This window comes from Euleptes europaea, chromosome 2, assembly GCF_029931775.1.
Source record: "Euleptes europaea isolate rEulEur1 chromosome 2, rEulEur1.hap1, whole genome shotgun sequence".
In the NCBI taxonomy this organism is placed as follows: domain Eukaryota; kingdom Metazoa; phylum Chordata; class Lepidosauria; order Squamata; family Sphaerodactylidae; genus Euleptes; species Euleptes europaea.
In genome coordinates, this window is record NC_079313.1 from 70,530,658 (window position 1) to 70,557,893 (window position 27,236).

At 40.7% G+C, this 27,236-nt stretch overlaps 2 protein-coding genes across 4 annotated transcripts in view; one reads left to right on the forward strand and one right to left on the reverse strand.

The window, feature by feature from the left end:
- Positions 1-1,657: 1,657 nt before the first annotated feature.
- Positions 1,658-10,926, reverse strand: CPT2 (carnitine palmitoyltransferase 2). Its single transcript, XM_056845331.1, has 5 exons — positions 10,751-10,926; positions 8,239-8,319; positions 7,300-7,406; positions 3,599-4,903; positions 1,658-2,023 (listed from the first exon to the last, which is right to left on the reverse strand). Exons 1-5 carry the CDS (start codon positions 10,924-10,926, stop codon positions 1,692-1,694), a joined length of 2,001 nt encoding a protein of 666 aa, XP_056701309.1. The 3' UTR covers positions 1,658-1,691.
- A 6,210-nt stretch (positions 10,927-17,136) lies between these two features.
- Positions 17,137-27,236, forward strand: part of SLC1A7 (solute carrier family 1 member 7) — a 58,273-nt gene continuing 48,173 nt past the window's right edge. For all 3 annotated transcript variants that reach the window (XM_056844021.1, XM_056844022.1, XM_056844023.1), the window contains exons 1-2: positions 17,137-17,323; positions 19,218-19,297. In XM_056844021.1, coding sequence (XP_056699999.1) covers positions 17,183-17,323; positions 19,218-19,297 — 221 coding nt within the window. In that variant the 5' untranslated portion in view covers positions 17,137-17,182. The remainder of the gene's footprint in view (positions 17,324-19,217; positions 19,298-27,236) is intronic.

Sequence of the window (27,236 nt, forward strand, 5' to 3'; positions counted from 1 at the left end):
GAAGTGCCGTCAAGTCGCAGCCGATTTATGGTAACTCCTTATGGAGTTTTCAAGGCAAGAGACAAACGGAGGTGGTTTGCCAGTGCCTTATTTTGCACAACAACCCTGGTATTCTTTGGTGGTCTCCCATACTAACCAGGGCTGACCCTGCTTAGCTGACAAGATTGGGCTATACTATGCTGCCTTCCCTTCCCCCATATGTCCTTACACAGAATTTAAAAGAAGCACAGTTAAGTATGCAGAAAGAGTACAGAAAACAGCATGCTAGCCACCATAGAAGCAGAGAGGGCTCTGGGGACACATATGCAGGGCTGAGTGTGTAACAACTGTATTTATATCTATGGAGTCCTAAATTCCTGCAAAAAAGTCAGCAGTTTGTTTAACATAAGGCAGAAGCTGAACAGCACTATTGGTAAGAAAACTTGAAATATTTGGTAATATCAGTGCTGTGTAAGTTCTTACATTTGTTCATATTGATTCACAAGCACCCTGTATGAAAAAAAATCCAATATTTAGCAGAGGTTTTGAAATCTTAGTGTAGACCTAACTTACATTTTTTAAGTGAGAGACTTTTGAAAAAAAAAGTGAATATATTCAAGTGTATTGTCTTTTGCACTGTGATCTGGAACACTCTTTACATGGTAATTCTTCTGTTTCCCCTGCACGGTAGAAACGTGGTCCAGGCTCTGGTGCCCCTGTAGTCTGTCCTGCCACTGGAAAAATGGGTCAGCCGTATGGGTCTGGAATACTTCCAATTAAAGTACCCCCCCCCCTTTCCTTACATGCTATTTCTACAGCATGGAATGAGTAAGAATCAAGTCTTCTTGAGGCTGTTGTTTATTTCAATCAATTCCGTGATTGGTGAATACATAAAGCTAGGTTGCTGATTGTTCACATTTAAGTTTCTATAAATCCTTAGTGCACCAAAGGGGTTTTCAACAAAGGCACATTTAGACTCACATTCTGCTTAACATATTAAAAAAAATAAGGCAGTTCTAAGTACAAGCATTTCATTCTGGTACAGGTAATATAGTTGAGTGGATGCATTTCATTTAGTTATGTATTACATATGTCCTTCCCAAGCTGCTAGTTTCAGCAATTCAGTTCTCAATATGTTAGATATTTCAGTGCAAATAAAAATGTTCTATTATTGGATCCAAAGTAAGTTCAGTACTCTTTACTTTGTTTGTGTAGATGCTAAGAAGATACTAGAAGCCTTCTTTAAGTCGTGCCCAGATAAAAAGGCATATACCGGGGGAGGGAGAACAGAGCTGATACAGAACAGGACTATGTCCTAAAACTTTCTGATGTATGCTGTAGAGTCACCAGAAAGCATTGTTCAAGCTTTTTGTGCAAGAATGTTGTTCTTGGCTGAACTTGGCAGCTGAACAACGAAGCATGTTTCTCTGTTCCTTTGCTAATAATTTGTGTCCTGCAAGTTTATATAGATGGACCACTATCCTGAAAGCACAGCAGCCTGGGACCTGAAACCGTAGATAAGCCATCAGTATAAAGGCAACCTGATTATATCATTGTAGTATATACAGAATTAAATTCATGATTTTTTTTCTCCCCTGAGGAATTAGCATTTTTCAAAGGAAATACAAGGTGAGGTACTGAAATTGCAGTCAGAATCCCAAAAGCATTCTACCAATAGTCCTGGGGTACTGCATTTTCAAACAGACCAACCCTTACTTCCTAATATGTTTATCTTCTAAAACATTAAAAATGTCATCCAGCGACTTGTGTACGCACTGAAGGAATTCATGCACATTCCTAGCCGGATAGGTGGAAACGCTGCATCCAATCAAGTCGTCGTGCACTCGGTACGCAACGCCAAAGCCATCAGGCACCACCGGGGCAAACCCACCCATGGTCACAGCTGGGCTGCTCAAAGTGCTGGTGGACAGAATGTTATGATTGATCTGAGCGTAAGCCTGGTCTTGGTAAAAGTCTGGCAAGGGCATGCCACTGGATTCTACCAAATACCGTAAGCCAAAGAGGTGTCGGTCAAACCCCTGACCTGCCAAAATAAAATACAAGAGTGACTGACACTGCAAAAAAAAAAAAGTTGCTTTTTATTACTTATTTCACATTATCCAAAGTGACAGATTATGAGCACTTCATACAATGAATTTGCAGCCAACACCACACAACATATAGAAAGGCTGCAGCTTGGGCCTCCTGCTGGATAAGCCGGTGGCAGTGGGGGGGCCAGGAACACCTTCCACCAACTTTGGCTGGTGAGCCAGCAGTGGCTTTTTTCCTGGGCAAAAAAAAGATCTTGCCGTTGTGTACATGCCCTGGTGACATCTAGTGTAGCCTACAGCAATGTGCTGTATGTGTGGCTGACCTTGCAGAGTATCCAGAAACTACAACTGGGATGATCACTAAGGGTAGGATGCGGAGTGGGTCACAGGGACCATATCACTCCAGTCTTGTTTAATCCACACTGGCTTTCAGTTTGCTTCTAGACCCAACTCAAGGTCCTGGTATTGATATTTAAATTCTTACATGGCTTGGCCTCAACATACCATAAGGACCACCTTCTCTCATATGACCCTATTCATCTAGTCCAGTCATCGTCAGAGCCCCCACCCTCCTAATCATTTGAGGCTAGGTGATTAGCAACCCCCCAAAAAAGGGCTTTCTCAGTTGTGGCACCAAAACTGGAATTCCCTCCTCAGAAAGATTCGTCTGCTCTAGCCCAATCTCCTCAGAAAGATTCGTCTGCTCTAGTCCAATCCCACTGTTATCCTCTGTCAGTAGATGACATTTTTGCTTCGCTTGGCATTCCTTTATTGACCCTCTTTCCTGTTTTTGTTTTTAATTGCTGTTATAGGTATTGTTTTAACATTTATTTTAATGTTTTTCAACTGTTCACCACCTTGAAGAACCTGACTGGGAAGAAAGGCAGGATAACAATGTTTTAAATAAAATAATAAAACAAAATGTGCACAAGTCTCTCTACCAGTCCCTTCTGCTGGTGCATTCCTCCAACTCAGGGAACTCTTCCATTTATTGTTATTATTTATGAAAGAGGCTTTTCTGATGGCAATTAGAAACTGGCACCAACCAAACAGACAATTCAGTTGAAATGTAGTCTTGTAAACAAACTACTATAATAACCTTCAAGTGAAGCAAAAGTAAGGAACACAAGAAAATGATGGGAACAGCTCTACTTTTTGCATACTAATGCTTCCCTCTCATGTTTTAACTCCTTTTGCAAAGAGATATTATATTAATATGTCTTAAGAATTTAACAAGCACAAGTAAAGTTTGAGAATGACTGTTTTGCTCCTGTTCGTCTACTGGCTTATTTAAACTCTGTTAAGAAGTTGTTTTGAATCTACAGACAACAAGCTTTTTTACCCCTCAAACATTAACAAGAGGCTATTCTCAGCTTTCAGTATGCCTATGAATGTGATAACAGAGATCCAGGAAGAAGCTCTACAACCAAGCTAAGTTACACTAACAAAGTATGGTTGCTCTGAAGACAGTCTACCACCAGTAAAGCCAACAGCAGGATGGGCTGCTGCCAGCATTATAGAGCAACGGGACTGTGATTGTGTCACGTCTACTTAGCATTCACACTTACCCATAGCAGCTTCTTTAGTGAGCTGGCTGTGATACTTCGAGCACTCTGCAATCATCTGTTGCAGCTCTCCTGTGCTGCGTTTGAATGGCTCCTTGACGAAAGCCTCCGAACACGACTTTGTATAAACTGAAGCGGGACGGATGGTTTCGGTACGGCCATGTCTGAATGCTGCTGTGCTGCAAGATTCATAGGTAGCCACAGTCTGACCGTATTGCTGCAGAAAGGCCATCTGAAACGCCAGCTGAACGACAGCATCAGGACTCAATTTCTGCTTCTTTAAGAACTCTTTACCCCCTCTCTTGAACTCAAGTATTTCCACTGTCAGCTTTTTCACAGAAGCATCAAAATTTTGTTTAGCCTTGGTAATTCCTTCTTTTAACGTATCATTCAATTTAAAGGTCAGTTTCTGAACAGCCGTGGAAGAATCAACTGCGGCAGGCTGCGACTGGGGCGTGACAGCAGGTGAACGGGTGCTGTCCTTAAAGACTTCATTTTGGAATCTCAGCACAGCCACTCCGTCTCCCCAGGAATGCTCAAAATGAATTGCTGCCGTGCCATCTTGGGTTAGAATGAGGTTAAATGACTTGTCGTACCATCTGTTGGTGCCATCCCCATGAAGCATGGTATGGGACAACTGGACGAGGTCTTTAACTGGAGAATCATCAAAGCACAGACAGAATATTGCCGAATCCACTATCCTTAAGGCTTCCTCATTGCTGCTGTCAAGCAGCTCCTGCCTTAGCGATGCCCACGTATCTCGGTTTTCAGTCGTCAGGCAAGCAAGAGGGAATGCGGGAACGGCGCTGTTGTCAGAAAGGATGTATTTTAGGTGTGCTTGAATTTCTGAGGGCTTCATTATGTTCCCTTCTCTATCAATCACGTCAAAGGTGTAAAAATTTCCATTTCTAAGCACCAGTAAGTGCTTTGCCTTTTCGTTGGTAAAAAGCTCGTCCCTGTTGCGCTTGGGCAACCGCGTGGAATTGAAAAGCCTGAAGTACTGCGACATGTCGAGTGGGTAGGCATTGAGCATATAAGCACCAAACCAGGACAGAGAGGAAGGCACAAAGCGAATAAACCTTTTGAAAGCTTGAGTATCACTTCGAGAGGGGTTGAGGTGGAAAACCTCAGGCTCCAAAATGCCAGCCTGGAGAGTCTTCAAGAAACGCAAAGCAGAAACAGTCATATTAGTTGCCCTTGTGAGCTGGTCATTATATTCAACTTTGGGATCAGGGCTGAAAACCATGAATGGATTAAAATTCAAAACAACCGATTCACGGGCCTTTAAGTACATGTCAAACCAGGGACCTAAAACATAGAGATTTTAAAAAGAGATGAACACAACAGACACTAGACAGATAAATCTCATTAATATGCAAGTATCAAACCTATTCATAGGAAGGCACTTCCATTTTAATTTCTAGTCTTTGAGGTGAAGCACGCACAGGTTAGTTTCCATGTTCCTGAAATCCAAAACGAAGCTTGTACTAATCCTTTGTGAAATTGACATGTGGCCTATATGCATTTCTGAATAGTTTAATACCGAGAATCCACTTACAGTGTACTCTTCTCTTTGGTCTACCATTATTTTATCTTTGAGAAATACCATTACCACCCAAGCTTCTTTACCCTTCTGCCCCTCTATCACTTCTGCTGTTTCCTCTCAATCTTTTCTACAACAAGCCTCAGTTCCTCAGCCAGCGCATCACTCCTATTCCTGTCTTCCTTCTATTTATGCTTGGCTTACAATTCATAGTTTTTTTCCCCAGCCATGAGGTCTGTAAAATTTTAATGGAAGATGAAAGGTTACTGTCAGCATAATCTTAGTAAAACAAGTACATTGGAATCAATTTCAAAGTATGTTTTCTTTCCCCAGAGGGGTTTTCTTTCTCCAATATCTATCAGGGCTGAGTAAAGTTTGGTTCTTAAAAATGAAGGTAACCAATGAAACAAAGGTAATCCTATCGGCTACATTTTGCATGTTCTGTTGCACTCATGCAGCCATTCATTATAATGCAGAATTCAATAACCAAACTTGCTTTACTTCAATTAGCACTGAAAACACACCCAAATGATATCAACAGAAACAATGAGTTGTATGCTCTGCTTTATGTTCCTGTCACAATAAACTTAAATGGGTTCTTGGTCAGAGATTTGTATGTAAGCAACTGGGATGGCGGCAGATTGGCAGTAGTGAAATAAGAAATCACAGTTCAGGGATTAAGGGCTGGGTAAAAATTGAAATAAATAAATAAAATATAAGGTTAGGCTGGAAAACACTTATTCCTTCACTGCAAAATAGTCCTTATATTCGGTATGTTGTGATTTACATTGTTTAACAGAAATCATCTGCTCTTCCTCATATTCTCCCATGGAGGCACACCCTTTTCCCTTTATCAGCAAGTACTAGGTTATACTGGGTTCATTTGCCTGGCTAGCAGGAGGTGAGTTAGTTTGCTTTGTCCTCCTAATGGTCATTTAGACCAAAAAAAATCTTGCAACATTCTGTCCTTAATATAGGTTACATTAAAAACAAAGCAGCAGAAGGACAAAGGCACAGCAGAAAACAATGTTCTTATTCCAGCGATTTAAATACTATAACATGGTCCATTATCAGTTTGAGATCACTTTAACACTTCTGAGCAAATACCATGAGAAAGAGCGCAAATTCACATTCAGAAGAAAGATACATACTGAATCTAGTCATTATCGTTCAGTCAGTCAGCTAGTTTTGATGAAGTCTAAGCAAATCATAAGGAAGACAGTATATTCCTGTTATATATTCACAAACCCCAAAAGGAATTACACAGTAAAAAAAAAAAGACTTATAGGTGCTAAATAAATAAATTGTATTCACTAACCTAAATGCTATAAGCCTTCTCTTGCTTTCTTTTCCTCTCTGTCTGTCCTTTGTTCTATTGCATTTGCTCTCTCCTTTTCTTTATTCTCAGGTCTTCCTCTGTCTGCATCTTTCCTTTTCTTGTTCTTTGACAAAAGACAGACTGTTCTTTTTTTTTGTTAAAGGCTGAAGCTGCTCCCCTTCCTCTCTCTCTCTCTCTCTCTGTCATCCCTGCTTTTCCAGGGGCAAAGGATTTTATAGCTGAGACTGTTGGATTCTCTTGAGATCTTATTTGGTTCAACATCCTGAAACAGATTTACATTCATTTTGAAACCACATCTGGATTGCTACATTAACTATTTTTTACTACTTTGTCCTTTTCCTTAATGCATTAGCTATTACTGTAACAGTAACTACACAAAAACTACCCTCTGCCTGAGGACTGAGTACATTTTACAGGAGCAACTGAGTGTCATTTAAAAGAGGGGAAAACCAAAGGAAAATGGGGAAACTGTTTAAGTTTCAAGACTTATAATGACTTGGAAAGGGAGATTTGGGCATGGAAAGACATTTTCCAGCAGCTCATATATCCCACAGTCCTCATAGGCATCCAGCTTGTATTCTTCTATTCAGAGACTCTCCAATTTCAAGCAGTGAAGTCTACCATTACAAGGCATGCATATCTCACAACATCATGCTAAACAGTGTTTTTCAATGATGCCTGTTCACACATACAGCTGTAACCTGAGCTGCTAATAGTTGCCTTGAAAATAGTTTCCAGTCACAAGGCATGATATACATGTTAAATAAATACATTCGAGGAACAGAATCAAGAGCAAGTGATAATTCACAAATACTATTGTACCTGAAATGTAACTAGTATGTTTATTTTGCTTATCTTGTGTAACCAACTGTTCATGTAATTCTTTACCAATTCCATTCCTAAAGTTGACAGCAAGTTGCTCGGTTTTCCTTTAAAAAAAGAAGAGTTGTTTTTTTTAGTAAAACTGTCCAAGAGGATAGTTGGAAAAAAAGAGTCAATGAACACTGCAATATAAGTGGTCCCAATGCACAAGTACTGGGCTGCACTGGCACACACACACCCCTTTCCATCCCTTCCCCAACTGACTGAAAAATCTAGTCAAAAAAGAGGAAGTATTGTTACTAGTTTCAAGCCTGCAGTACTTGGTTCTGGACTCACACTGGGGTGCTGAGCTGAATTGCCAGTGCTCACTCACAAAGGGAATGGGAAGGTTCTGCCAGCTTCACCACTATGTGGTGATGATGCCAAAAGGAAATGTGCACCCTCTTTCTGGGGACAGAGCACCCCATCTTTTTCGGCACTTCCTGTTTATCTAGAATTCTTAACCATTCCAACCTTTCGAAGCCTTTTCTTCTTGCCCAGACATAATGCCTTACCCCGCAACGAATGATTTGACAGATTCTTAGTCTAATCAAACAGAGAGTCTGCCCATGTGGAAAGGCAAAGGCAGAAATACTTACCCATTTTTTATTCAGTTGTGATTTATATTCTTCTATAAGATCTTCTTTTATTACTCCATTGATTTCACACTTTCCTGTATGTTCTCACAACTATCATTTAATCTATCTGCTTTCTGGTAAAGATAAGACTGTTACTTTATCTGTAGTTTATTATTTAACGGCGGCTTCGAAGATATGCTGAATGTTATAGTCAAGTTATGCTTAAATTCTCGTTTGCATACAGGCACTCATTTTGTACTGGAACAAGTTCTACCAGCACCATGCAGGATTTTAATGGCTCAGGCCCTTTATTTCTTCTTACCTGAACTGATCATCATTTAAAAGAGGCTTTTGAGCATTCAGGTATCTTCTAATTGTGTCTTCCAGTTTTGGAATGGGCAAACTAATAGAGGACCAAAAGAGACAACACATATAAACACACTATCGTGTTATTCTGAATTAAAGCTCAAATAAAACCACATTCTGAATAAATGCTCAAATAAAACCATTTTTGGATTTCTGTTTAGCCTATTTAGCAATTTACAAAGTTAAATAAAGAGTTGAAATGAACTCTTTAAGACAATACATGATTAATTATGCAATAATGCATGGATTATTATTACCCATCTCAAGTATTTGAATTGGATTTGGCTATAAATGTAAAGAGAGCCAGTGGTTAAGGTGTTGAGCTAGGATCTGGAAAACCCAGGTTCGAATCCTCACTCTGCCATGGAAACTTGCTGGGTGACCTTGGGCCAGTCCCACAATCTCAGCCTCGACCCTGGCAAGTATTTGGATGGGAGATCTCCAAGAATATCAGGGGCATGACACGGAGGCAGGCAGTGGCAAACCACCCTCTGAATGTCTCTTGCCTTGAAAACCCTACGTGGTCACCATAAATCAGCTGTGACTTGACAGCAATGAATAAATATATAAATGTGGAATATTGTATCCAAATAAATTTTAAAACATCTAACTGCTGAAATTGGGAGATTGTGTTGATGGTCCTGAAACCACCAATGCAATCCTAAGAATTACATCTTTTTAAAACCGCTAAAGTCAGTGAGCTTAGAAAGGTGTATTTCTGTGTAGGATGGCACTGTACTTAAATCCCACAGAAATCAGTGAAATATTATTTTCTATGGACTAAGCCCAGTAGGCTTTACCTGTTTAACTAAGGAACATCTACATGACAATGGTAAAAGACTTGATACTCCAATAATTTAACTTTGATCTTTACAGCATGATCCTGATAATGTTTTTTGAAAATTAAGTCACAACAAACACACAAATGCTTGTTTTCTCTTTTTGCCTGGTATTTATCAAAAGTCAGTAAAAGGAACAAGTTGATAGCATAAACTAAATGAAGATAGCAATAATGCAAATCATTGTCCACTTTTAGCACTAACCTTTCACCTACATACCATAGTTTGACTCTGCCTATTGCCTACCAACCATCACTCAGATTCTTCTCTGCCATTCATTTATTCTGCTTCTGGCACATCTTTCACTAGGTGGCAGGTCTCTTGCCAGTTTGAAAGACCTGGCAAGTGAATTAACTTAAGATTCAACACCACATTTAACAAAGACTGTATCTCAAGGTCTCCCAAATAAAACCGTTCTTCTCGTCTCCCAAGTCCTCAGCACATGCCAGAGCACTTGGGGGAAAATTGGGTCAATTACAATCACAAATAATGGCTCCTACGACCACCCAAAAATTGGGACCCCTGACTTAGTGCTAATCCCCCAAGCATTCTACTTGTGTGATGCTGCTTTGAACTAACTTGTTGTTCCCTGAATACTGTTAATCTTGGCCAAAAGGATTCCCCCCCCCTATTTCCCTCTTGTTTCATACGAAAATAACTGCCTTTAGAAGACCACAGGTTCAAAGTTTCAGAGAGGAAATTTTTGATAGGTACAGGTTCTCCATTGCCGCAGCACTGTGGAGGGTTGGGGGTCAAACCACACTGGTTGAACTATCCAGCATACTACCTCTTTTAAAATGGCATGTAAAACCCTGACCACCGCACAAGGAACTGCCCTCTTCCAGGGACAATGAATGGACTGGAAGTTAATGCAACAAAACACACTCCAAGATTACTGAACGCACATTTAATTAAGTCAGGTCATAATCACTCTGCTATATTCAGTGATGCTGTACTTTCCCCCACTCGTTCGGCCCCTTTAGCTGTGAAGACGTCTTCCAACCATTTTTTAGCTATGGCATCCAAAAATGCTTTTAAAGCAATGTTTTTTATAACATTTCCAAACTCTTGATACATCGCTGGGAATACCTAGCGCGGTAACAGCCCTAGATACCGGTGTACTGTTGTATCTTTAAGAGTTGCCTATAAGGCAAAGTTTCACCAAGTGCGGTTTTCCCACCCAGCCACAGTGCTGCAGTGGTGGACAAACTGTCCTTCGTCTACAGGCTTCTGTGCAGTCCCCAATGTGTGCCTGCACAGAAGACCTTGGACGAACAAGAGTTACAGGTAGGTGTTTTTCCAGACCTGTCCTTGCGTGTCCTGGGTTTGGCAACTCCAACTGGGCACCCAGATTCAGGCTCAACACGATAGATTCTGTCCCCCAATTCGAAGGGGGGGGAAGGGGGCCTTCCTCCCCTTCTTGTAAGAACGAGTTCTAGCCAGGGAAAGGAGTGCCACGACTAATCCAAGCGGAGAGGTGGGAGTAAGAGCGACGGGCGAAACGCTGCGTTGGGAGTTGCCTAAAGCGGAAGGAGAACCCGCCGAGCGGCCCCCGGGGAAGTGCAGGGCGCCTAAGGCCGAGGGCGGCGATGATAGTCCGGGTCCCCGCCGGGGGAGGCGCCACCTTACCGCGGCAAGCTCTTCTGATAGTGCATGGTGGGGACGAGGCTGCGGTGCAGGAACTGCGCGAGGGACCCATCCTGGCTGTAGCTCCTCCGCAGCCCGGCAGCGAAAGGCTGGAGCCGACAGGCTGCAGCCCCTCGGAAGCGAGAGCAGGAAGGCGCCAGCGCCGCCTGGGCCGCCATGCTCGACTGGCGCGCTCGGTGGTGCCGCCGCCTTCGCTCTCCGGGCCTCTCGCCACGCTGCGCGCCGCCGTTCCGCAGGAGAGGAGAGGAGAGGAGAAGAGAGGCCGCCTGCCGGGACCCGCCTCTGGGCGGAGTTGGCTCGACCCATCCCGCGGGGAAGAGGGGAGCGGCGGCTGCAAACCTATCGCGCGGGAGGAGGTCTTTTTTTTAAAAAAAAAATTTTTTTTATTATTTTTATAATAAGAAAAAACAAAAGAAACTATAAAAAACAAAGAAAACAATAACATAAAAAATACAAAAAGACAAGAACGGGAAGAGGCCTTGACGCCTGCCTGCCGAAGGAGCCGCGGCTCTCTTTTCGCCGGCGTTGACCCTGCCGCTCGCCCCCTGCCTCGTGAATTGCAACATCAAATGGAAAGGGGGCGGAGAAGCCCCCTCTCACCGCCGAAGGAGACCTGGGCCGGACTTCGGCTCGGGTTAGTACGTTCCTTCGTCTGAAAAGTTCAGTGCGGCTTACGTGGCTGTTTCTGCCCCGGTTTCTCCTCACCATGAGCCCCGTGGCGCGGAGGGGTCAGCGGCAGTACTGCAGTCCAACTGCTGAATTACAGTTGATATTCAAACTAAAGTCAATGCATTTACCTGGGCTGAATAAAGACCTTGCATTCAGGGCTCATGACCCAGGCTGATTTCTCCGCCCCCATCTCTTCCCTGGCCATCACAGACTCTTCTGCAGACCACACCTCATCCCATCACGCCTGCTATTCACATTGACATACTGTTAACATTGACATACTCATGCTTGTCTGCATTCACTCTCCTCAAAGACCGATGGATTCACATTCGAGCTGTATCTGAAGAAGTGAGCTGTGGCTCACGGAAGTTCAAACCCTGCCAGAAAATATTTTTGTTAGTCTTTAAGGTGCTACTGGACTCTTGCCCTTTTCTACTACTGCAGTCCAAGCTCTTCTCACAACCAGAGTTCGATCCCGATGGGAGTCGGTTTCAGGTCGCCGGCTCAAGGTTGACTCAGCCTTCCATCTTCCCGAGGTCGGTAAAATGAGTACCCTGCTTGCTGGGGGTAAATGATTGGGAAAGGCACTAGCGAACCACCTGGCAAACAAATTGGGGGTTACCGCACTTTGTATTCCTAGCGATACGGCTTACAAATGGTTGGAAAACGTCCCCGCAGCTAAAGGGGCCAAACAAAGTGCGAACAGTATTTTTTATAACATTTTCAAATTCTTCATACATTGGTGGGAATACATAGAAAGTGTGAACAGTATTTTTTATAACGTTTTCAAACTCTTAATACATCGCTGGGAATACAAGTGCGGTAACCCCCAAAGTCTGCCTAGTAAACGTTGACGTCACCCCATGGGTCAGGAATGACCCGGTCCTTGCACACGGGACCTTTCCCTCTTTCTCCTCACACCAATCCTGAGAGCAAACAGGAGCCCGACACAGCCTTGGAAAGTAGCATTGCCAACCTCCAGGTACTGGTACAAAAATAGACACTTCTGTGATATATAATAGTTACACCAAAATTCACACAGAAAACCTATATTCCAAGCAATTTCAATATAATTCCAGTATTACCATCATAATGCGAAAGTCATATCAAAGCACTGGCCATAAATTACAAAGTCACATGTATTGTTCACAAGTAGGTGCATACTAACATGTAAGTGTATAGTCCTGATTATAAATATAGGTAAGTAAACACATCACCATGTATATAATAATTCTAACAATATTTTTCCTTCGTTAGCAACAATATATTCATCAGAAGTCAGGCAGGTGAGGAAGACGGCTGTTTCATTCTTCATCAGTTCCTCAAACTTAATCTTTTCACTTGGTATGTATTTCTTTTTTTATCTTATAAGCACAAGTTTAAACTCTCTATGGGTGGAAATCCATTGGGGTATTTCTACCCATGGGGAGTTTAAACTTGTGCTTATAAGATAAAAAAGAAATATTGTTAGAATTATTGCTAGAACTTTTCCTAGCATGATTGTCTTTTCCAGTGACTCTTGTCTTCTCATAATGTGACCAAAGTACGATAGCCTCAGTGTAGTCATTTTAGCTTCTAGGGTCAGTTCAGGCTTGATCTGATCTATAACCCACTTGTTTGTTTTTTGGCCCACGGTATCCATAACATTCTCCTCAAACACCACATTTCAAAGGAATCTACTTTCTTCCTATCAGCTTTCTTCGTTGTTCAGCTTTCACACCATACATAGTAATAGGGAATACTGTGGCATGAATTAACTTGATCTTTGTTGCTAGTGACACATCTTTACACTTAAGAATCTTTTTTAGCTCCTTCATGGCCGCCCTTCCCAGTCTCAATCTCCTTCTGATTTCTCAGCTGCAGTCTCCCTTTTGGTTGATGATGGAGCCAAGGAATGGAAAGTCTTGAACAATTTCAATTTCCTCATTGTCAACCTTAAAGTTGAGTCATTCTCCTATAGTCATTACTTTTGTCTTCTTGATGTTCACATCAACTCTTACTACTATGCTATGTTGGTTGTGTAGGTGAGGGTTTGTTTTTCTGTCTTGTTTTTTGCCATTGCTAATTTTGCCATTGCTAATTTTTAAAATGGTTTCTTACTGTTTTTCATATTGGTTGTTGAATTGTTCTAAATGTTCATTTTATGTAGAAGACAACTCATATACATTTGGTTAAAAGGTAAGATATAAGTCTTTTAAATAAATAAATTAAGCACCAATTGGTAGTGGTGGAAAGTGCCATCAAGTCACAGCTGAGAGGTGACCTCTCGTGGGGTTTTCAAGGCAAGAGACTAACAGAGGTGGTTTGCCATTGCCTGCCTCCGCATCATGACCCTGGTAATCCTTGGAAGTCTCCCATCCAAATACTTGCCAGGGCCAGGGCTGACTCTGTTTAGTTTCCGAGATCTGGCGAGATCGGGCTAGCCTGGGTAAGCATCAATTACTTTGTGCAAAATAATTTTGACTAAGTGTTAGTCTGTCATGGGCTCTGGCATTTATGAGACAATTATGTCAATAGAAGCACTGTATTTTGCAGACTTTCACTATTTAAAGTTGAATGCAATTATAGACTCCTCAGCTAAGAATGGAATGTTAGCCCTAAATCATTTAGTCTTGAAATATATACAAGTTGTTTGTAGTAGCAACAGAAATGATTTTGTCCTTGAAATGCCAGGCTGTGTGTGGGATTTTCCTTTGTTACAAGCCTTACGGTAGAAACTTGGCAAGCCTAGGCATGTCTGACCCTGTGACCCTGTTTGGAATACAATTTTCCTGGAATCCAAGCAGAACTGCAAAGATAATGACCAGAAAGAGGTAATGACCAGGAAGAGGATCTCCTTATATGGTGTCCATACGGAATCCATACAGCAAAGGTTGCTCTCCTGCAGAATAAAGCGGTGGTGCACGACTACAGAAATACTGCACAAACCGGAAGGGAGGCTGTATTTGTACTCAAATTAAGAACAAAACCGGAAAACCAGGTCTCAAAAAAAAAAAACATATAAAAGGAGGGACTTTCTGACCAAGAGTCAGAGTTCCTAGCAGATTAATACCTGATTGCCTGAATGGATCTCTCCATCCCTTGCATGGGATGTGGGCTCTCAGACCTTAATTCTGGCATGGATTGAGGCTCTTAGACCTTCCATATGGGTTAAGACTTTCTTGCCTAAAAAGTCTCTCTAAGTGTTCAGCCCTTGCATGCACTGGATACTTACAGATTTCTCCAACATTTACAAGACTTCCTATAAGACTGGAGAAATCCCTAAATGGGGGATTCTTTTCAGATAGCCAGCCCTTGCTAGGACTGGATGTCTGGACTGAATACCTACAGACTTCTCCATCTTTTAAGTAAGATGGAGACTCTTAGAATCCATCAACCTTTGTTTGGATTCTAAGAGCTTAGATCTCTCCATCCTTTGTATGAAGGCACTCCTTAATGCTTACATGTATTGAGAAGTGTTCACTAAGGTCTATCCAGCCCTTACAGACATAGAAGTCCTTAAGACTTCTCTCAGACTAAGGCCTGACACAGAGCTCTTCTTAAAGATTAAGGTCTTACACAGAACTCTTTAACATTTACACAGCTTTAAGCTTTCACATAACTACACATAGCTTTAAGCTTTGCATAGCTCTCTGGTTTTGGCAAAACTAAAGATGGCATGCACAACCATAGATCTCCCTGATCTTAGCATAAGATCAGAGGCCTTTCATAGGCTAAAAACACTCAGAGATTTCTCTATGGTTTCATGAACGTAGTCCTGGCATGGACTGAAAATATGCTTCAAAGGCTCATAACCTCAGCTCTTACATGAACTCATGGAATCAGAGATATCTCTAACCTTTGCATACAACAAAGATACTCAAAAGACTAAAATAACACATAGAAGACCTTAAAGGTCTATTCATCCTTAACATGGATTGGGAACTTTTTCAGATCTCTCTAGTCCTGCTGTACTGGGGAGGTTCACAAATGACATGAATGGGTAAAGTATGCCTGTTTATTATTATGATATTCTAGATACTTTGAATTAGATACTTTTAACTAAATCAGATTTTATGTACTGAACTAACCATTTTTACAAGATTTCTGTAACTGTTATATTTTCTGAATGAAATATTATTACTGTTTTAAGGTTTGATACTCTCAAATAGAGGCATAGAGATTGTTTAAGAATTGCTTGCAACATGAACATGTTTGAGACTCACAATGTCTGAACTTGTGTAACATTTAAAGATTTTGTAACCATCTACATCCGTGTTGGCGAACCTATGGCACGAGTGCCAAGACCGGCACGCCGAGCCCTCTCTGTGGGCACGCGATTCCCCCCCGCCCAGCTGGGCGGCAGGGGCTTTGAAGGGCTCCGCGCTGCCTGCAGGTTGGCCAAAGATACTGCAGACTTGGCCAACCTGAGAAATCAGCAGTGGCTGAACATGGACTGACCCAAACAGGACACAGGGTCTTATTCCAAGACACTGAAATACTGGACAATTCTACCAACTATTGTCAGATTGCACAGAGAAGCCATTGAAATTCATAAACATCAGCACAACTTTAACAGAACAGAAGACAGTTTAAGAATGAATAAAGCTTGGCTTCCTGTCCTGAAAAACTCCAGACTAACAAAGACTACAGTCCACAATAGCCATGCGGATTAGCTTTGGATTCCACATGTTAACAGATCATTTCAGGATACAATGGTTCCATATTAACATACCACACCCTCATTAGCACATTATCTTGATACTTACAGGACAATGATTAGCACATTACCTTTGATACTTTTTGCAGGACAATGACTCAGCTCAAACCCAACCCCTTTCTGACAATATATTACTCTTCCTACACACTGGACACAGAGACACTGTCCTTCAGTGTTACACCTCTGAAGATGCCTGCCACAGCTGCTGGTGAAACGTCAGGAAAGAAAATACCAAGACCACGGTCACACAGCCCGGATAACCTACAAGAACCAGTATAATGATCATTGTGTGGAATGCTGAGGGGGGGAAACTGAGGAAAAGAGAACCATCCTCAAGTCTGATAATACTTTGAAAGTAAATTTTCCCCTCCTCTTGCCCCTTCAACAAAATTCCCAAACTATTGACAAATGCCAAGTATCATTAGGAACCTTTCAGTATACTTTCTCCTGGCTTTATCATGCCTTGTGAGGCATTTTACATACACGGCTGTCCATTCTCCTCTCACTCCAGTAGTAATAATGGAAAGTAAGCCTGCTTACAGCTGTTCAGCATTTCACCTAACCTCCCCTGCCATGCTGTCTGGCCCGGTCTAATTCACCTAGGCTTCACATGCAAACACAATTTCTGGGTAGCTTTTCCTACTCTCTTGATAGCCTATGCCATTAAGGACACCGTGCTGCACAGGCTGACAAATGCATCTTGTTATTCATTTGTTTTTCATACGGAGTGCTTCTTTGCTTGGAAAGCACACTTGTTTCAAAATACTATTCTACTCTGTTCTAATTTTCTAGAGTCCCTAATCTTCTTCCAGGTTCTTATTGATGTAGTCACTAATAGGATTATTGGTATTAGTTTGGAAATAATGCCAGCTGCATGCTTGGTTGCTATTGGCAGAAGAGGTGACCTTGTAGGTCAGCTAAGCAGCAATAGAAACGCTTTGATCTAATCTATACCAAGCCAGAACTGCCTAGTCTAACGAGAGCGGCTGGTGAGGTTCCTATCTGCATGGGATGCTGAGTCTCTTGCAGGGAGCACTGAGGACAGCATGGCAGTGGCTTTGGATGCAATGTTGGCTCGGACCAAGGATGTCTGTAAAAGAAATGGTTTGCTCATTCTCTCTGTGTTGTCGGTCATAGTGGGATGTCTTCTTGGATTCTTCCTCCGGACCAGGCGCCTCTCCCCACAGGTCAGTGACAAACAGGAAAAGTAGCTTGTAACGAAAGAGGAGATATTGTCTCTGGTTAGAGGGCATATTTCATGAAGTCTGCCTGGTTCTATAAGTATGATTATTATTGATTTATTTATTTGCATGAAGGACTCTGTTGTGTTAACTTTACTGTTTATGTATATTTGTTATATAGAGGTGTGTCTGATATTTCACAACTATCAATAAACCTTGCAGAGTGATCTATATGTAGAAAATTATGAATTCTGCAATGGAACAAAATGCGACAGATATGATGCTGGAGTTTAATTTTTTTTAACTGGTTCTTTTGTGAACGTTATGAATTAAAGATTAATGCCATTGTCTTAGTGATAACAAGTTCAGAGTACGCAGAAAGGTTATGAAGGATATGGCTATCCATGGCTACTAGTTAAAATGGATACTAGTCATGATACATTCTCCAGTATCAGAGAAGCACGCCTATTATATTAGGTGCTGTGTGTGGAACACTGGCAGGATAATGTTGCTGCAGTCGTCTTGTTTGTGGGCTTCCTAGAGGCACCTGCTTAGCCACTGTGGACAGACTGCTGGACTTGATGGGCCTTGGTCTGAGCCATCATGGCTTTTCTTGTGTCCTTATGTATTCCTTTAAACCATTTACTCGGTTCCACTGATTTGAATAAGACCCTTTTGAAAGTACTCCAGAAAAACTGGCCTGATTTTCAGCCAAAATTTTGCTTTTGTCATGTCACAGGATTCCATTACTTAACAAATTAGAAAGTTCTGATTGTGTTTTTCTAATGAATCCATCTGTTTAACTGTGTTCTGGTTTCCCCAATCAAAAAGATTTGCTAATATTGGACAAAACACAGTGAAATAGCTTCTTGAATGTTTTTGCTGAATAAGCATTCTTTTAAATATATAATATATAAATATAAAATTTGAGTTATTGTTAGCTGCAAACTTAGTTTTATTTTAAATAGTTTCATTCATATAGTACAAATAGAAAAAGAATATGCAGTGTTTGTGTGCTCTAAGAAAGAGAAACTGAATAAACTTGTTTTGGGCTTTATTAGAAGGATATACTTTAAAAATGTATTATTGTATTGTAGCTTGGACAATGTTGATATATCTGTTGAATTTTCTTTTTCCCCTTTCCCCTTTTTCTTCTTTCTGTATCCCAATATATATAAAAAGAAAATTATTTTTAGAAAGAAAGAAAGAAAGAAAGAAAGAAAGAAAGAAAGAAAGAAAGAAAGAAAGAAAGAAAGAAAGAAAGAAAGAAAGAAAGAAAGAAAGAAAGAAAGAAAGAAAGAAAGAAAGAAAGAAAAAGAGACTTTGATGAATAGAAACTATCCTTCAGGGAAACTTGAGATATTAAGAGAGATATGAACAAATGCTTTAATACCTTTAAAGATCCCTTTAACTGACAGAAGCCTTTATATCTTTTTTTTTCTTAACTGCACCTGAGGCCAAATTCTTTTCTTATATTAAGAATATTTGCCATGTTAATCCCACAGTAATCGTCTGATAGCATTCAGCAACAAGTTTAAGTTCAAAGTATCTAACAGTGGCATCCTAAGTAGAATTATTCTCTTCTAAATCCATTGAAGAATAGTGTAGCTCTGCTTAGGATGGTACTACTAGGCTGCAGTCCTAAACACACTTATTAGGCAGTAAATCCCATTGAACTCACTGGGATTTACTTATGCACATGCATGGCTAGAACCGCACAGCATGTGTGAGACAAGTCTGTTATTACCAGAGCCTCATTTCATCCTATTCATTTTTATAGATTTTCCCCCTTCCACTATCTATATCACATACATTGAGAGGAAAACTAATAGTAAAGAAATCAAAGTGTTTTTTACCCTGTGTCTTAGAGTAGATTTAACATACTTCTTTGTTTTCATAGGAAATTAGTTATTTCCAGTTTCCTGGAGAGTTACTTATGAGAATGCTGAAAATGCTTATTCTACCACTGGTTGTTTCAAGGTAAGTAAATGGAAACTGCTCATAACTGGTTGCTGACTACAGTGATATGTCGCTCAGTTCCTTTACATGAGTAAATGAAACGCACTGTCAGTGATATCTACGTCGTTTCTATGTGGCAAATTGTTATATGGTGTATGTGTATGCATTATGAATTGATTTTTTTAAAGTTACAGTTTTGCTTGAGAAGATTTACTGGATTACCCATTTGGTTTTGCAAGTAAAAAGGTGTAGAAATTGTAACTGAAGAACATAGTTGAATCACATTACATGTAAAGCAAACACACGTGAAGCTGCATGAGGAGTGATCTGGAATGGGTAAAAAGCGGGCAGGGATAGAGGCACTACTTCACTCTCTATCAAGTGGCTTTTCTAAAAGGAAATGGCATTGAGGCCCAAACGTGCGTTTCTTTGTAACGTGTAGTTATCCCGTTAATGCTTTATTGTCTGTGCTTTCAATATGTTGCGGTTTCCACCATGCTGTGAAGGTAGTTAAAGCCCGCTGTTATAAAGAAAATGGTGTTTGTCAGTATAAATAATCTCTTGTTTTGAAATTATAAGGACAGGCAAATAAGTTACGTAATGTCTGCTGTTGCAAAGGAAACCCCATTACCTCATTCCATCTGTTGCTACATATTTAATAACAGTATATGTCACTGTTTTATGTTTATATAATGTTACTTGACAAAATGTACTGCTTTACAGTGTAGGACATTCATTTATAGATTTACAGAAAACTATCAAATACATGTAAGACTTCATAAAACAATAGACCAAGAGCCCATATACAATCATTTACTTCATAATTTATGGAAGTATTCAATGTTCTTTACTTTGCCAAAGCTGCAACCTCTACACCTGATCCAAACCACACTTTGTACTTCAATTATTTTACATTAATAAATTACAGATTTGTTACATAGTATGTAATTGCTAAAATCTTATTACAAATCACTCTAATCACATTAATAATATTTTATGACACAAATTAGCATATTTAATGTATATAAGTAAATAAGATGTCTGCCTGCCTCTGTATCTACTGGTTTCCCCAATTCAAACTATTATTTCTTCGCATGCAGGACACATATCTGCCCTCTCCACTCAGCTGGGAGGAGCTACTTTCTCCAGGCCTACTTTCTCCAGGCTAATAATTATCCCCCCCCCTTTTAAGGAAACGTCCTCAATTAAGGAACTTGAACATTCTTTTTTCAAATGCCTTGGCTCCAGTCCCCATGGGCCAAAGCCATTCCTGTTAGACTGATTTATGACAAATTTAAAACAGTAATTTTGGCATTCATTTATAAAATTAACATTCATCCTAGCTGACATACAAGTTAAAAGATATTAGTAATCATAATCAGTATCCTTTTTGATATAAAATAATACTTGGAACAGAAAGTGTGGTTGGGATCTGGTGTAAGGGAAGTTGGTGCTTGTCCCGTCCCCGTTCCCCCCCCCCCGCAAAAAAAAAGATTGGAAATGTGGAATTACTATGGACTTTAGTCAGATGTGGTGTTTGTCCTCTGGTTAAAATATTTTGGAGGGAAGTATTGGCTGAAACTGGTGTATAGGGGAACAGTTCTTGATCATATGGCTGCTACTAAGCTACTGATAACACAATGATGGGAAAATGCAGTTGGTTTGTGCATCAAAGCCTAGTATGACAAATAACCAAAATGGTGAGTTTGACTGAGTTAGTAAGGTGGAAGAGCAAAAAACAAGCAACCAAAACCCCCCACTTCTTTAAAGGATGGAAACTAGGGTTGGCAGTTCCAGGTTAGGGAATACCTGGAGAGTTGGGAGGTGGAGCCTGAGGAGGGTGGGGTTTGGGGAAGGGAGGGAATTCCTTGGAGTATAATGGAGTATAATGCCATACAGTCCACCTTCCAAAGTGGCCATTTCCTCCAGGTGAACTGATCTCTATCTCCTGGAGATCAGTTGTAATCCCAGGAGATCTCCAGCCACCACCTAGAGGTTGGCAACCCGGATGGAAACCCCTTTTTTTGTTTTTGTAGTATTTAATTGCAGTTGTTGATTTATTTTTATAATTGTGCACTCTTTTGGTGATCTGGCTGGCTAGTAAATAAAAATGAATAATTAAAGGGTTATATAGGATTGTCTGGCAAACAAATATTATTGTTAACATTACTTTTGATCTTCTTTGTCTTGATATTAAAAAGAGGCACAAGAACATGATACCAGTTTCAAGAGGAGAAGTATTATGTATATTGTAAGTTTGAGCAGTTCTTATATTTTTGCAGGAAAATAAAAAAGATTGAATCCATTCCCTTAGTGAAAAAAATAATCTTCTGCTTTTACTTTATTAGTGTGATAATTCTTAGCTTCTGAACTACTTCACTTATTTCCTAGCTGAAAACAGATTTTAAGCCTACAGACCTAAAATTACATTTTCTTCAGGGGATCTCATCTCTGTCGTCTAGAGATCAGTTGTAATCCCGAGAACTATGGAAACCAAGAGTATGCTATTGGGCATTTCACCAAAAATATTCCAAAAATGTTGGAAGAATTGTTAAGATATATGATAAGGGTGGCTAGGATAACATTTGCAGTAAAATGGAAAGCAGAAGAGTGTCCATGCAGAGAGGACTGGGAAAGCAAACTAGCTGAATATGCAGTAATGGCAAAATTAACAAGCTACGTGATTAAAGACCAATTAAAGAATTTCAGGATAAATGGAAAGCATACTATTATTCTTAAAAAATGGGGAGCAGAGAAGGAGATTGTTGAAATGACACATATGAACTATTAAAATCCTCTTGATATACTGTTAAAAGGTGGGGGGAACATTTAAACATATCATGGATGATAATAATATGCGAACTCAACTTTTATTATTCGGGAAGTATTTTTAGAAATTTATACTAGTAATGACACACATGAACTATTAAAATCCTCTTGAGATACTGTTAAAAGGGGGTATTTAAACATATAATGGATAGATTATAATAATACGTGAACTCAATTTTTATTATTTGGGAAGTATTTTTAGAAATTTATAATAGTAAACATCATTGCAAGCTTTTACACTTTGCAAGTGTTGTATAGGGTATTTTATGATTCATGCTAAGATATATTATTATGATAATCACCATTTAATGTGAACTATTATCACTATTTACTGCCAATAATTATTGCTATCATCATATATTGTTTATGATATCATGTTTATTATATCGTACATGTTTTTTTCTTTTTCTTTGATGTAATTGTAATTGTTGGTGTGCTATGGCTTTATTTTTCTGATTTTTCTGTTCTGTTCTATAAACAGAACAGAATATATAGATATAGATACAGATATATTTAAATATATATTTATTTAAAAAAATATTAAGTTGTAATCCCGGGAGGTCTCCAGCCCCCATCTGGAGGCTGGCAAGCCTGCCTAGATGTATGGGTTTGGCAGGCAGCTCCAAATAGTCCAAATTAGGTCTTGAGACAATTAGGCTTGAGAGACAATTTTGGGGTGAATTCCTTCCTGTCCTTTATATGGTTAGAGACCACTGATTATAATTACAGAGAGGCCTTAATTATTGATCTGATGAAGGAAGGCTCTCCTGAAGACAGCCTACTTCCTTCAGCTAAGGTCTTGTACACTCTGTTGTCTTCATTGTGGTAATGGTCAAAAACGTATCTACTGATCCATGAAAAGACAGAGAAGATGGTCTGTGTCAAGATGTAAAGGGGGGCAAAATGGAGAAAGACAAACCCAAAATTGAGGCTTGTTCTCCGCCCAAGGTAGGTCCCTTCCAGCTGGCAACAGTTTACCATATAACTTTCAACAGAGCATCCACTTTGAAGTTTGAAGAACATCTAGTCCAGCATCCTGTCTCACTAGGGTTGCCAACCTCCAGGTAATAGCAGAAGCTCTCATGCTATTAAAACTGATCTCCAGTCGATAGAGATCAGTTCACCCGGAGAAAATGGCCGCTTTGGTAATTGGACTCTATGGCATTGAAGTCCTTCCCCTCCCCAAACCCCGCCCTCCTCAGGCTCCGCCCAAAAAACCTCCCACCGGTTGCAAAGAGGGACCTGGCAACCCTATGTCTCACGCAGTGACTGATTAGTTACTCTAGAGGGCCAACAACAGTGCTGTGGAGGGGGGTGAGAGTAGAGACAATACCATGCCCCCTCCTTCTCAGCCCACCATAGCATCAAGTTTGGCAGCCACAAGGCCCAGTAGGGTGACTGATGCACCTTATAAAGAGCCACACACCAGTTAGCTGACCAATGGCAGCTGGCCCTTTGAGTGTCAGGAACCGACTGATATCTGGACCTTTGACAGCCAGCCGTCTGACAATCAGTTGTCAGGAAGCTCCACCTTGGGGGGTGGGGAAAGGGAGTAATAAGGAAGAAATTGCTCAGGAGGCAGTATGAGTCCCTCATCTGCTGGGCTACATTCCCATAAGGCTTCTGGGTAGAGGGGGGCCCCTGGGCATGCCCCAGCCTTGCTAAGGCCTTCAAAAGGCTTGAGGGAGAAGGCAAAGGAAAAAAGACCAGCTCTGGCTCCCAGCACAGAAGTGGGGGAGAGGAAGTGGACTAGGGTGGTACCTAGGAATGCCAGCCTCCAGGCGGGACCTGGAGATCTCCCAGAATACAGCTTTCTCCAGAGTACAGAGATCAGTTCCCCTGGAGAAAATTGATGTTTTGGAGGATGGACTCTATGGTATTGTACCACACTGAGGTCCCAAATCTCCAGGAATTTCCCAGTCTAGATCTGGCAATCCTATTCTTCCCATCACCTGCTGGGGGGATGTGACAACCCTATTGCTACCCAACCCTGACTCTCTGTGTCTGAGGCCAAGGGAAGGCATTTCTGCTGAATTAGGCACTGGTGCATGATGGCTAGGGCCTACAATGGCATGGAGGCTGAGGCCTTCCCTTGAGGTTGCCTCCTGGCACTGGTATTCAGAGGTTTGTTGCCTCTGTATATGGAGGTTCCCTTTACTCACCATGGCTAGTAGCCGCTGATAGACCTATCCTCCAGGAATCTGTCTAACCCTCTTTTAAAACTGTCTATGCTTGTGGTCATCACTACATCCTCAAGCAGCAGATTCCAGGTTTTACCGTAATTGTTCGTTGAGTAAAGTAGTATTTCCTTTTGTCTGTCCTGAATCTACTGCCCATCAGCTTCATTGGATGCCCCCAAGTTCTAGTATATTTCCTCTAGGGAGGAAAAAGTTATCTCTGTCCACCCAAGTGTAATTGTATAAATCTCTGTCATGTCCCTGTTTAGCTGTCTCTTTTCTAAACTGAAAAGTCTCAGATTCTTCAGCCTTTCCTCAGAGGAAAGGTGCTCCAATCCCTTAATCATCTTGGTTGCCTCCGTCTCTTTTTCCAACTCTGAAATGTCCTTTTTTAGATGGGTGACCAGAATTGTACGCAGTATTCCAAATGAGGCCTCACCATAGATCTATACAAGGGCATTGTAATATTGGCTGCTTTATTTTCAATCCCTTTCCTAACAATCTCCAACATAAAGGTTTGCCTTTTTCACTGCTGCAGCACACAGGGTTGACATTTTCATTGAGCTATCCACTACAGCTCCCCCAAGATAACTTTTCCTTTAAATCTCAGCAAGTTCAAACCCCATTAGTCTGTACTTAAAATTGGATTTTTTTGTTCCAGTTTGCATCACCTTACACTTATCTACATTGAACTTCATTTGCCACATTGTTGCCTACTCACCCAATTTGTGGAGATCCTCCTGGAGCTCTTCACAGTTGACCTAGGTTTTCACCATCCTGAATAATTTTGTGTCACCTACAAACCTAGCCACAACACTGCTCTCCCTCAGTTACATATAATTTATGAAAAAATTAAATAGCACAGCACCAATACCAATCCTTGTGGGACCCCACTGCTTACTTCCCTCCACTGAGAGAACTGTCAATTTATTCCTATACTTTGCTTCCTTTATTTAACCAATTTTTAATCCCTAAAAGTAATCTTGTGACAGCTAAGCTTACTTAGGTGTCTTTGGTGAGGTACTTTGTCAAAAGCCTTTTGAAAGTCCAAGTATGTAATTTCTACCAGGTTGCCCTTATCTACAAGCTTGTTCACTTTCTCAAAGAACTCCAAAAGATTGGTGAGGCTTTGTAGAAGCCATGCTGATTCCCCTCCACAGGTTTTGCTCCTCAGTGTGTACCTAATAATTCTATCTTTGATTACAGTTTCTATTAATTTGCCTGAAACAAGCATTAGGCTGATTGGCCTGTAATTTCCTGGTTCCCCTCTGGACCCTTTTTTAAAAATTTGTGTAACATTTGCTAATCTCCAGTCCTCTGGTACAGTGACTGATTTTAGTGACAAGTTACATGTACTGGTTAGTAGATCAACAATTTCACATTTGAGTTGCCTAAGAATCTTCATGTGTCTACCATCAGGCTCTGGGATTTATCAGTTTTTAATATCTGCAGTAGGTCTAGAACTTCATCTCTCATTGTCGCCTCAGTTTGACTCAGTTCTTCAGACTCCCTTCTTGTAAGTACTGGCTCGTGTCCCCCACTTTCCACAGTGATCACAGATGCAAAGAATTCATTTAGCTTTTCTGCCATCTCCCTACCTTCCTTTAGCATTCCTTTTATTCCTTGGTCATTCAAAGGCACAACTGCCCCTCTGGCTAGGTTCCTGCTCCGGATATGTTTAAAGAAACGCTTACTGTTTATCTTGATGCTTGTAACAGCCCACTCATTTTTTTTTTGGCTTGTGTAACTGTTATTTTGCCAGACCCTATGCTCCCTTCTGTTCACTTCATTGGGGCAAACCTTTCATTTTAGAGGCAAAAAGGTGTTGTTTTTTAATGACTTCCTTGGCTGGGGTCATTAGCCATGCAGGCATAGTTTTGGATTTGGCAGTATCTTTCCTAACCTGGGTTGGTGTGATTTTGAATAGCTTTCAAGCATCCTCTAAGGATCTGGTTCTCTTGAGTTTCCTTTTCTGCTTCCTTCTAACTTGTTGCCTCACTTTGGTAAAGTTCCATCTTTTGAAATCAAATGTTACTGTGAGTTAATGTTTCCCCACACACACTTTCCTTGCCTCAGCTCGCCTGTGGCCACCATTCCCCTCCCGAGTTACCACACAAGGTTTTTTTTTTCTAAAAAATTTAAAAATTGGAAATTGTCATATCACTGTAGCATTATAACATTATAAAGTTCTACCTGATCCTCTGAATTTCCAGTTTTCAATTTAAAAAAATCTCTAGACCCTTTTGTTGCCATGGAGATAGAAAATTTTACCCATTACCACACCGTTTTTAAATGACGGGTTCCATTCACTATCTTAAGCCCCAGCTTCCTCTAGCCTCTGATTATTTTTGCCTGAGGTCAGGTTATTTTGCCAACTTGTAGGCTATCTGTCCCTGCTGCTTTAATACATTTGCTGCTGAATAATATGAAGTTTTCAGTAAGATTATGCTAGAGCTAAATCAAACCCAAAATAAATCATTACTTATTAAGCTTCGGTGTTATTATATCTTCCATTCTAGAGGATAGTTAACTAGTAATTTACCAATGAAATTGATTGAGGTCAGAGGCAGTTGAAGTATATTTTTGCAGAAGTATAAATTGACGTCCCATATGTTTCAGAGGTTCCTGTAGTGTACATGCTGTTCCCCTCCACACAGGCATTGCTCCTCTTATTGACGTTTTACTATTACATGAAGAAAGTGTGCAAAGTTTTCTGAGCTGAAACGTGAATTGCTATTTGCTCCACTGGTGGAACTTGTGTGTAGCCATTAGTACATCTAATTTTCTCCAATGGGCTGTTTCAGGTTGGGTGGGTGAGGGCTTAAAACCCTCCTCCACATTCCCATGGTCCCAATGCAAACTGGAATTCTGCCCACCTAGAACTGAGTTTTGAGCAAGCCCATCTAAATGAAAGTCCTTGTGGTGTACCCAAGAATGGCTTAAGGATAATACAA

Bases quoted from the DNA above. Each gene is read 5' to 3' on its own strand.
- CPT2 (XM_056845331.1), bottom strand. From the start codon at position 10,926: ATGGCGGCCCAGGCGGCGCTGGCGCCTTCCTGCTCTCGCTTCCGAGGG. The intron at 8,320-10,750 runs GTAAGGTGGCGC...GTCCTCTATTAG, and splicing joins TATCAGAAGAGCTTGCCGCG to TTTGCCCATTCCAAAACTGG. The intron at 2,024-3,598 runs GTAAGTGTGAAT...TTATTTTGGCAG, and splicing joins CACTAAAGAAGCTGCTATGG to GTCAGGGGTTTGACCGACAC.